Source organism: Labrus mixtus, chromosome 17, assembly GCF_963584025.1.
Source record: "Labrus mixtus chromosome 17, fLabMix1.1, whole genome shotgun sequence".
Lineage (NCBI taxonomy): Eukaryota > Metazoa > Chordata > Actinopteri > Labriformes > Labridae > Labrus > Labrus mixtus.
Window position 1 is genome coordinate 13,940,255 of NC_083628.1, and position 12,043 is coordinate 13,952,297.

General features: G+C 40.2%; 1 protein-coding gene across 1 annotated transcript in view; it reads right to left on the bottom strand.

Annotated features, from left to right (window-relative positions):
* exd3 (exonuclease 3'-5' domain containing 3) overlaps window positions 1-12,043 on the bottom strand; it is a 45,061-nt gene that overhangs the window by 25,835 nt on the left and 7,183 nt on the right. Inside the window, exons 5-19 of the mRNA XM_061062083.1 lie at window positions 10,965-11,150; window positions 10,800-10,853; window positions 10,497-10,636; window positions 10,299-10,405; window positions 10,126-10,199; window positions 8,033-8,071; window positions 7,781-7,947; window positions 6,719-6,872; window positions 6,427-6,625; window positions 6,237-6,346; window positions 5,660-5,843; window positions 5,187-5,359; window positions 4,227-4,451; window positions 4,043-4,096; window positions 3,824-3,955 (exon numbers count right to left, since the gene is read on the bottom strand). Coding sequence (XP_060918066.1) covers window positions 3,824-3,955; window positions 4,043-4,096; window positions 4,227-4,451; window positions 5,187-5,359; window positions 5,660-5,843; window positions 6,237-6,346; window positions 6,427-6,625; window positions 6,719-6,872; window positions 7,781-7,947; window positions 8,033-8,071; window positions 10,126-10,199; window positions 10,299-10,405; window positions 10,497-10,636; window positions 10,800-10,853; window positions 10,965-11,150 — 1,998 coding nt within the window. The remainder of the gene's footprint in view (window positions 1-3,823; window positions 3,956-4,042; window positions 4,097-4,226; window positions 4,452-5,186; window positions 5,360-5,659; window positions 5,844-6,236; window positions 6,347-6,426; window positions 6,626-6,718; window positions 6,873-7,780; window positions 7,948-8,032; window positions 8,072-10,125; window positions 10,200-10,298; window positions 10,406-10,496; window positions 10,637-10,799; window positions 10,854-10,964; window positions 11,151-12,043) is intronic.

Consider the following 12,043-nt stretch of genomic DNA (forward strand, 5'->3'; position numbering starts at 1 on the left):
GCATTCAAATAAGCTAATAAATTGCCTCTTCACATCCTCTGGTTTTCAATTCCATAAGAGAGTGACAAAGACATATCTTTGTGACCTAAAAACAATATTTGTTTGACACTGTTCTGAAAGCTGAACTGCTTTTATTTAAACAAAACCGCCTTTGTAACAATAGGAGGAAACACACTGGTTTGTTTTCACACATAACCTAATGATAATATATTAAATATGGCTACAAACCAGAAGCAGGTGCGATTAAAACTAGCCCTATATAGATTGCGGTTTCTGCAACAACACTGTAACAAAGTTTCGCCGCCATTACACCTTTGTACTTACATTAGTGTTGTAGTCAGGACCAGATTAACAGAGACACTCACTTAGACCGTAACAAAGGGCAGGTTGCGGCCATAAGCGGGGGACAAAAATCTAACTACATATGGATTGAAGATATTCGTTCTTCTAGAAAGACCCATTTTTCTTTCTAATCACAGTAATGACGAATGAAAAAATATGGTGTGTAAGCAAACAGCGGGAGCTTCAAACACACGAACACACAGACATGCATGTACACACTCAACACTGTTCTGCGTCTCTGGCTGCGATGTAACAGGGGCGTTAGTATCCTGCCTGGCATTCTATAAGCACCAATTGTTTTTCTAAATTTCACCACCCATACTTAAAAAAGATTACATATTGTTCTTGCCTACATGTTTTCTCAGCCTTAACAATTAATGTATCTCTCTAGGCAGTAGCTCAGTCAGTAGGGACTTGCATTGGGAACCTGAGGGTCACCGGTTCGTGTCCCAGTATATTAAATATTGAAGTTGGTCTGGTGGCTTAAGCGGTGCCAGGGCACTTCCTGATTACTGCTGAGGTGCCCTTGAGCAAGGCACCAAACCCTCAACTGCTCTACAGCACTCCCTACGTAGCACTATGTAGCAGCCCTACTCTGACTTCTCTCCACTAATGCATGTGTTTGTGCATGTGTGTGTTTTGGGCCTATGTGTGTGAGGAGCATGTCTCTAAATGACAGAGTGTAAACCACAATTTCCCTCAGGGATGAATAAAGTCCAAAATGATCCAGCTCATCCTATATACAACACTTCCGCCATGTTTGATGTTCATACAAACTATCACAGTACTTTTAGAATAAGCTAGTTAACATCAGTTAAAAGAATTGATGAGCCTTTATGCAGTTACATGACAAATCCCTGTTTACACCTCACATTGATAACTATATAAATAAATAGACCTTTCCTCCTCAAGAAATAATACAAAAACATCTCTTTATATATTTCAAATGGCTTACACAAAACAAAAATCAGTTTACTGGTGTCTCAGAGATACACTGATTATAAACCTCTTTGATAGAAAAATCAAACACCATTTGAAATGATTTTGAATTGAATGTAGTGTTTTCCCTCCATTTCCCCAATGTAAATACTGTAAATACAATTATGCAGATTCATATGAGGAAGCACTTCTACATTTCCCTCTCCCTCTCCTGGTCTCCATGGAGGACACACACATTCCCATGCCTTCGAAAATCTCTGCTGGGCCCATTGATACTCAGAAACAAACATCAACCCTTTTCCTGCACAATCCTGACACACAAGTCCCCGCTAATCTCCTCTTCTCTGTCTTCTGTATTCTTTCCCTTCTCTTTCCACACAACATTCATCAGCGGTGTATTTGCATGAGGGAGAATCACACAGAGACAAAGGGGGGAGAAACTAACCCATCCATTGCTAATCAGAGACTTTACAATCAGATAACAAAGGAGTTAACTTTGCCTGGGTGGGCCATGGAGCAGCCCCAGGGTGGCACTCTTTCAGTTACAGAAAAAAAACACATGGTATTTATTCACTAGTCATATACCTGAAAGACTGTTGTAATTAAAAATTAAACCATTTAACTGTAACAAACTTTTTCCAAAACTCTTAAGGCAAAGTGCTTGAAAACAGTATTTTACCTTTTTTTTGGGCTTCTTTTTGTAACTTTATTGGAGAGATAAGACAGTGGATAGAGTCGGGAGAGAGAGAATGGGGAACAACATGCGGGAAAGGAGCCACAGGTCGGACTCGAAACCCAAGCCGCCCGCCTGGAGGACCACAGCCTCCAGCTACTGTTCCACCAGCGCCCTGTGTCTTTTACTTCTGGTCTTTGGTTTAAAGAATGACACAATTAAATGACAACCTTGAAAATATCAACTGTTGAAAATGTTGAATAAAGAAAAGCAAAGGCCCGTCTATTCTTCCCTTAGCTGCCATGTCTGAATAATGCTTTCAAACAGATTTTAAACTACACTAATGAAACGACAGGTCTAGGCCGAAAAGGGTATAGCCCACACTAAAGTTTTGCCGATGTTTGAAGTCTGAACTGATGAGAGAAATCGGAGGCAGAGCTGTTACAAGAGTTGTATAACACTTGTGTCACATTTGGCTTTAAGTGTGAATGAGCAGTAAATAAGAAATGTGGTCGGACGACCATTTGGCCACTGGTCGCTTCAGGGAGATTTCGTTTTATGTGTGCCATCATCATCGTAACATACAGACAGGAGACAGCATGAAGGTGGTCCAGTATTTTTTTTTAGCATTTTGGGTCTGAGACAAATGCATCCAGTGGTGCATCTTGACACATTTTGAGGCCCCCTGCCAGGAGCAGCCAAGAACACCCAAGGTTAGAAACATGTCCTGCAAAAACATCCCTCCCAGTCACAACCACTGCTGCAGACAGAAAAAAAAAAAAAAAAAAAAAACACAAACGTCATGACACAAGAGTTACCCGAAACAGCCACCCAAGGAGATACCTCCAGGTCAGGTATCATAAATCTGACAATGACGAGCAGCAACAAGCTGACTAGCAAACATCTTATCCAAGCTCCACAAACATCATCCAAATAGAGGATAACACAATAAGGCACATGTCATAAGGACGTGTATAAATGAGCAAGTAAATAATGTTATTTTATTTAAGAGAGGAAAATGATGTTTCTATGACAAAGTAATAATCCAGTTGAATCAATATCAAGTTGAATTTCTCTTCCAGGTTCCCTTCATTACCCACAATTCCATGTGTAATTCTGCATGGTGACATATCGTTCTTTCAAGAAATAATGCACGTTTGATTGCACGATCATTGCCCCCTCCCTCTTTCCAAAACAAATCTCATCCTTCTGTTCCTCCATTCCACCACTTGTACCGCTAAATGTGCTAGCAGCAGGATAAACAACGTAACTGAGACAGTGCTTGACTCCAGCCGGGACCTCCAGCTCCTCCTGGGGTCTGCCAGACATTCCAACGCCATATGGGACATGCAAAACCCTTTCTGTGTCTCCTTTACCGCTTTGCACTAGCTTTCCCAACAGAGAAGGGACATTCCAGGTCCAAAAGAGTCTGTTTTTGATAACCAGAGTTCAGCTTGTCAAGCACCCACCCCCCTCTATTTTTTCACAGAAAACAAAATAAAGGTTTCTATTCCCACTCCTGTCATATTTTTATTGCTTCCCCTTTCAATAAGCATTCAACAAAACACAACAGCAACCACAAGCTATGTTCTCGTTAAGGAACCAGTTCTGCAGTATTTTAAACCACAGAAGTTTTGCCTTGGTAGTCACTTTTATTTTACCTCTCATTGATCATGAGACTAAAGCTTTTTCCTATTTCTCTTTTCGTTGTCCTTCATGTTAAACCTCTGCTTGATTACTTATGACTCCGTGCACACTGCAACATCTACTTCTCCGTGTGTATGTATTGATGAATCTTTGGATTTGTGGCACACAACTTAGTCAATCCCACCAGACCGTTTCAAAAAGAGAGCAGGAATTTTTTTTTACCTGGCAGCGGCTGAATATATCTCTTGGAGTGGGATGGACATTGAAGTGTCGGAGGACTCGAACGGCCTGGTCTTTGGCCTTTTCTGAACAGTCCAGGGACAGACAGCAACCCTCTCCCACCTGGGACCGCAACTAGGCAGGGCAGAGAGAAGAAACAAGTGAATACAAGCAAAACACACACAAATGTATCTAAAATGGTTCATATTGGTTTTAACTTACACTCTGGAACGGTTGTCCACATGTGAGTATGACACGACCTTCAGCCTGTGCTAACTGAAACACAATAAATACACATAAATTCAGTACTGCTATTATATTATAATTATTTATTATTATTCTAATTTTGGCAATGTGTGTACGTTTTTGTAAATGTGTATGTTTTCCATTTTGACTGTGAACCAACCCTTGCTGCTTCTCTGTGATCATCAGTGTTCTCCAACATGACTACATCGACTCCTAAACAGCGCAGGTACCTCCCCAGTCCCTGGAGCATGTTGTCACACACCACCCGCAACTGCTGGGGGGGCAGAGGAGGGGTGTTCTGGGGCTCCTGGGGCTTCTCGCCACACAGGAGGCCTTTCTCTGCTTCAGAGCGGGGGGGACTGACCCATTGAGCCCCCTGACATTCCTAAATGGACAGAGACAATAATGTGATACTTAAACTGATCCCCACAGGGGGATTTTCTTTTCACTTGCACCGCAGTGCAGGGGAGGTCAAAGCACAGGCTGAGCTTTACAACTGCACCCATGGAGCTGAGAGGAACTGCTGAAAAGTCTTGGTCAAACCATGGACTGTATATACAAATGGACAGCATGCCTCAGCCTCCTCCAATTGAACAGGATGAAGCCAAGCGCTGGATATTACTTTTGAAGCATCAGCTGAGCTGTGTGAGAGTTTTTTTTAAAGTGAAATGAGACATTCAAAAGATGCAGCAGTGTCACTCTTTTCCATCAGGGAGACACTGTGGAGGCTTATCCACAGTGCGCCTTAAGGAACAAAACAGCATGCGATTAATCATGATAAAAAAATAAGCATTCAATTCAGACCTTATTTAATCGCAATTACCTAAGTAGTGCTGAAAGCCCGAGTCAAAACATTTTAGTCTGATGTTTGGAGAGTGTGTCTATATTTTTCAGAGACATACAAACATGTCAGAGTGAAGAGCAGGTAAAGGATGTAAAGTGATTCTTTCTTACCTCTTAACTTAACCTCTCCATCTTATTATATGTGCAATGAACCCCCCAAAACACTTGCTATTTCATCTTTTATCGTCACATTCTAAACCTTAAAGCATTAACTATCCATGGGGACTGCATCAAATTATGAACTGTTCTAACAACATGCATGGCATGGACTTCTGACCTCTGCGCCATGTGTCTGCTTCGTCTGCTTGAACTGTTTCTCTTTGTGCCTCTTGTCTCCGCTCTTCTCTGGTGGTTTTGAGGAGACGCTGCACAGGTCAGCTGGTAGTCCAAAGTATGCTGGGTTTCTGGAGAGGACAGAGTACACGTCCAGCAGACAACAGGCATCTGCCACTAAAAGGAGAAACAACAGAGAGAGAGAGGTCTAATGTATGGGCTTGCACTTTGTCAGGGGGAATAAAAATGAACTGTAGAAGCTGTGATATTCCATGGTGAAAATACTTTATAATACATGTAAGGTTTTTTGTATTTCACTTGTATATGAAGCTCTTTGGTGTTACTCTTTTTTGTTACTGTAATGTTGAAGAAACCTGGCACAAGTATTTCCTTATATTATCCTATATTATCTTCAAATGATAAGTGGCAATTTGTCTACCTGTTACTGTTTGGTTTTGTGCATGCATACAATCTTACCTGCATATCTAACTTGGCTGATGCGCAGCGGCCGTTTCTCCCAGTTGGACATCTGCTCAGTCTTGTCCAGAGGCTTTCCAAGAACCTGTTGTACCAGCAGACTGAGGCCTTTCTCTGCAGAATCCTCTCCCACCAGCACCTCTTTTGGTCCATTTTGTGTCAGTTTGACTTTACCATGCTGAATCTAGGTATGATAAGAGGTAAGGTAAACACAAGATATAGGCCTGTGTTGAACATTTCTGCACAAAGACACAGGTTTTTTTTATTCTTGCAATGACCTTACGATAACCTTATAATGTTTTAAAATCTAGAATTAGTTATAATGCAATACACTTTTGAACAGTCCTTTCCTTTTTAATGTCTTGCAACAACCTTCGGCATGCCGCAACAGATGGTAAAGTAAACTCATCAGTTACAGACCCTTGTTTCCATTTCCACATTCCTATGCTCCCAAGGGACTACACATCCAGCTACATACGTATAACTCTGGCAAACTGCTTGACCACAGCTGCAGTACAGAGTATGTACACCAGTTATCCCTACGCAAACTAAACACAAACAAGCTCCTTTAAGTTACCTTCTTGTGTACATTAAGAAGATCAAGCATCCCCTCCATTTTCAGTGGCTCCTCTAAAAACTGCTGCCAGGTGGCCACAAGACACTTGACATCTCCTGACATACCGTAACCTGAAAGAGGAAGACTGACGGTCAAAAAGAAATTAAAAAAAAACAATAATAAAGTTGATATTCATTAAGTTGTTTCTTACCAAGTTTAAGAACATTTCTTTGGGAGAACAAAGTCCTGATGAAGCTGATTGTATCTGGGTGTTGACAGAATCCACTGGCACAGAGGTCTAATAAGAAAACCTGTTCACAAACTGCGATCTGAATCAGGGCAACTCTCTGAGTCGAGATGCAGCCAAACGTTGGCTGCCACTCCATGTCAACTCCTACCACACCACCTTCCTGAGAAATGGTAAAGAAATGATGGATAAGACAGAAGCTAAATACACAAGAGACACAAAACCATTTTTTAACCAACCTTTTATTTCTCATTACCTTCAGCACAATGTTTCGACATCTCTGCAGAGCATCCTGCGAGTCCACAAAATGAACTTTGTCTTTGGTGATCGGTACCTGGTAGAACCTCTCACAGTGAGACTGAGAGGGAATCCACTTCTCCGCTTGTGCTGGATCAGTCAGATGTATCTGTCTGAGCAAAGGCAAACGTGTGCATTTGAGTTGACACAATAAAAAACATAAAAATAGGTAAAAGACACACACACACACACACACACACACACACACACACACACACACGCACACACACACGCACACACACACACAAAACCATGCATTAAAAGGGTGAATGTATATCATATAGAAATGGGCTGCAATGAGCCAAAAGATTTACATTTGGAGAAACAGTTTACATTCTTGTCTGTGCTGCTGTAACGCCCGAATTTCCCCTCTGGGGATCAATAAAGTACTATCCTATCCTATCCTATCCTAAACAGGCTGAAATGTAAAAACACAAAGAGAAGTCCAGAACAAGGTCGGTAATTGAGACAAAAAGGTACCGGTACTTAAGAATTAAAAGACAGAGCTTTAAATGCACATTTGCTGAAAGAACATAAATGATGGGAAGTCAAAAAAACACACAACAAGAGGACAAATGCAACAGAACTGAGTCAGCTAAATCTGGATACTAAACATCTGTCACTATCTCTATAATCAGACAGAGAGTAACAGCAGCTGCTAAGTGTTAGGCTTACAGCTAGCATTTTAAATGCCTTGTTTGTGAAAGATTATTAGATCATAGTGTCTTAATGTATGGCCTCTTATCTGTACATCATTTCTAATGAATTAATTGTCACATTCAGTACAAAAAAATCAAACACATATGTCAGCTCAATTGAGCGGCTGCTGCTACATGGGTGACAACAAACTGGCATGCAATGGGTGAAAAGCGGATGTGGTGAACAAAGCTCCCTGCTGCACGACAGGAAGAAAAAAAACTCTGTGGCTGATCCTATCCCTCTTGATTTAAAAAAAAGCACAGCCTGTACGTCCTCACAGATTGCACAATAAGTTAATCTATGCATATCTTGGCCAACTCACTGTAGTTCAGGCGGTAGACTCTGCTGCGTATCCCAGAGCCCGATGGGGAGTCGATGTCTGGGGATGTTGTATCTCAAGGACCATTGAGAAGCTTTCTTAAGACCATCGTACTTCACCAACATCTCCACCAACACGATCTGCAGCTCCGGGTCATCTGCCACCACGTACTACACCAACATAAAGCACATGAAAAATGTGGCATCCTGCACATGTCATTGATGCTGTTCATCTCTACACAAGAGAAACACTTACTTGTACATGGTCACACCAGTTGTCCTCTGTCATGCCTTTCTGAAATAAAATTGGATATGGAAATACAGAATTATTAAGTCATTCTGCAGCTCTGCAAATATTTGCATTGCTGAAACTGAAGTTAATCAGTGAGGAAAAAAGTGTAATGCTTCATCTGCTCGTGTTTGCAGGAAATTGCTTGACCCTATCAACTGAGATTTCACAGAGATCTGTTACCAGCTTTTGTTGGCTAAAAACACGGAATTACCAGAAGTTTGACAGTGATTAAAGGAAACACATGTATGTGCAAAAGAAGGGAACATGAGATCCGAGTAGGAAGCCAAAAATGTGGAATAAGCATTTCTAAGAAACAGTAAAACCGTGAAACACTTGGGTACACAATGCTTTGCTTCCTATATGTACTTTGTTAAACTTCAGTAGCCTAAATAAATAAAAAGATCCAGTGTTGTTTTAGTGTCTTTTCTGAGTTTCAACATTCCAATACAACTTTGTTTTAATTAATGAATGATGAATGATATATTGTCATCGTCTGAACACAAAGGAAATTAAAAAGTTGGAATGAAGCACTTAAGCATCAAAACATTTTACAAAATAAAAAATCAGTACAGCCACCAACATTTGAGAAGTGAAATTAAGAAGTGAAAAGGAGCCTGTTAGTGCTTTCACAATTGAACAAAACTCATGAAAAACTCCTGATAATATTCAGGAGGATCTGCATCTATGAACTCAAACAGAGTTCCCTCAGACTTTATCAAAAGTTTCTCCTGCCAGCCCCCTAGTTTGTTTTCCTCAGAAAGTCTGAGTGAGCTGATGAGAACGCAGCAGGATATTCTTCAGAGAATTCAGCTCTAGCGAGTGGTAGCAGGTAGTGACATTTTTTCCCTGTGATTAGTGCACTACCATAGACTGCATGTATGTGATCAGTAAGATCTCTATGTCCGTAATTAAACTGCTGCAATACATTTGTTTTCATTTTGCTAGTATGCTCTTCTCCTCTCTTTTGTTGATATTCTGATTCTGTTGAACTACACATAGCATTGACATAAAGGCAAATATATCTCATAGGGTCGTAAAGCACACTCAGTTTGCTTCGTCCACCACTTCCCAGTCGTTATTTTTGCTTCATGTCTTGCCTCAGGAGACCTCCTGAAATTCTCTAAATGTTTATTTGTTTATTTGTTAGGATCCCCATTAGCCGTACCCAAGAGCTCAACTATTCTTCCTGGGGTCCACATTGAAAAAAATGAACATGAATATAAAATGTACATTTGAAAAACATAATTAAGCACTACAGTCCATACAAACCATCACATTTAGAAGAGGGCATTACAAAAATAGCTTATACTAATCAATATTTTTTAGAAAATACAATTAAACTTTACAATCAATTCTGTCAACCATAATAATATCAAAAAACACAAGACAGGTATTTAAATAAGGTTAAAATAAGCACACAAAAATAAACTACCAACCCCTAAGTTCATATCTTAGAGTTATGATGCCCCGAGGTGTTTCTTTGTTTGCTTTTTAAAAATAGTAATTTTTGTGTTAATTTAGTCAAGAACAATGGCAAAGCATTCCATGTTTTCATTGCTCTATATATGACTGTACTGTGAAAAAGGTTTGTGAAGTGTGTAGGGGGGAAACAGAAAGGACTTCTCTTTTCCATATCAATAGTATCACAAAACTGCAAGTTACTGCTTGAACAGTGTTAATCTCGTCAACGAAATAAATGACGAAAAATATTTGTTAACAAAGGTCTTTTTAAATTAGTCAACTATGACGATGACGAGACGAAACTCCGCTATTTGATGATTTGATAAATAATATTACTTCATCTAATTGACGAAATTTTGTTGCCAAAAATATCTTCTATTTTCATCAACTAAAATGATGTGCAATTTTAGTCAGTGACTAATTGACTAAATTAAACCAATAACAAATGACTAATATCTGAAATATAAAGGACATTTTCGTCAGGAGACTATGACTATGACTAAATTATAAAATGGTGTGAGGATTAACACTGTGCTTGAACAGGTGATCTAATCTATGAATGTGATAATAAACAGAAGGTCAGATGCATAATTTACCTCCACAAATCTCTTGTACATGAGGAAACGCAGAGAGTCCAGCCTTCTCTTGTGCAGAGCACGGGGACACAGTCCTGTGTTGAACATAGAACAAGATCACAATCATTTCAGCTTGAATTGTAACCTTACACAGGAACAACTACACAAGTGCCCACTGACTCAAAGGCACACACCTGGATCAATGTTGAATTTCTCCACGAGCCTGAAGACTTGTTTGGTGAGTAGTTTGGCCTGGATGTGGCCCATGGACTGTTTGGCTACAGAGAGGCGTGGGAACTTTCTGTGGAAACACACACAGGCAGGCATATCATCACATCACTGACGTGTGCACACATTCCACGGGATTCAATATGTTCATACACGCTCCATACTTGATTACGTGCTCCACGCTAAAGTTTGGGTGGCACCAGGAGTCCAGCAGCGTGACCAGTTGTTGTTCTAGGTGTTTGTGGCCTGTGACAAAGCACTCCGCCGATGCTAATTTATTCTGCAAGATTAGTGGCACACACATCTGCAGGAGAAAGATGGACATGAACATTTTAGAAAATGGTTAGAGATTTTGGAGAAGCCCTTTTTAAAAGTTAATACCTAACATAAATCTGCTTATTTATTCACTACATATGAATAAAAATACACAAGGGTTACACAGAGTCTGCTGACATGTTTTGTCTCACCTCCTCCATGTTCAGCTCCTTCTGTAAATTCAGTTTAACACTGAGTGCTGCTGCCTGTGAAGATCAAGAACTGTGAATACGTTTTCTTTAATTGTTACTTGTTATTCTCAGTGACTAAATTGTCCTGCCTTAAAATATAATGAGACCTTCAAATGAGGCACTCACCTCTTTGTAGCAATTAAGAGACTGCATCCTGATGATGTGCAGTTTGAGTGTGGCTGGATCGAGGGAGCTGAGGTGATAAATGTCTATGAGAGTGTCCGCAAAGCTGGGCTGGCTGTCTGTTAGTAAGCTTAGAGCCCGCCGCTGGAGTGACGCTGCTTGCTGCTCTGAGATTGCGCTCAGGGTCACCTAGTGGATGGATACAAATCAAAAGGAGGCATATTAAATGCTCAATATATGAGCAAACATGCCACAAAAATGAGATTAAAATAGATATATTGCATTATGAAGACATAAAGATTGGAATAAAAGAAGAGCCTAACACATGAAACAACAACGATGATCTTTTTTTTTTTTTTTTAACTCACATGAGACAACACTTGAATGGTTGCAACACATTTTGCTGATATGGATCTTAATTTTTTACCAACATGTTTGAAAAAGACATTAAATACTTGACGGTAATTGTGGTTCATGGTATCAACATTTTACTAAAAACCTAATGATTATTTCAATAGGCGCACTAAATGACCTTCAAGCAACGCACTTAAAAAAGTTCTTAGGCACAAGTTGGTAAACATATTTATATGTTTCAAAGAAGCAATATGTAAGCTATCTACTGAATTAAATCATAAAATGACCTTACGACATCATCATACATACAAGGAAACATGCACAACAATGCAGCAGCCAGTATGTCCTCCTTCTAAGTTTCGATTGGGGTCCGGAAGGGTTCATATCTGTTTTGACCAGAGGAGGTAGGTGGTTTTAAGACACCCCCACATCGCTGTTTTGAACGCCCCTCCAGCTGTTGCGGTGATGGAAGCAGACAAGTGAACTGGTTCAGATATAACTGATTCTACCGGACCTTTTTTTCTAATAGGCTACATGACTAAAAACGTGGTAAGACTAGGATAAATATAGGAGATGCTTTTTTAAAAGGAGAGAGATTAGAGCGCAGAAAGATTCCAAGACCGATGCAGAGCTGGCTAAACACTGAAGCTTCTGTGTGCATGACATGGCAACCCGTGTGCACATGGACTATGGGGAAGAGGTAGCAGGGGGAGACAGCTTTCTCCTAT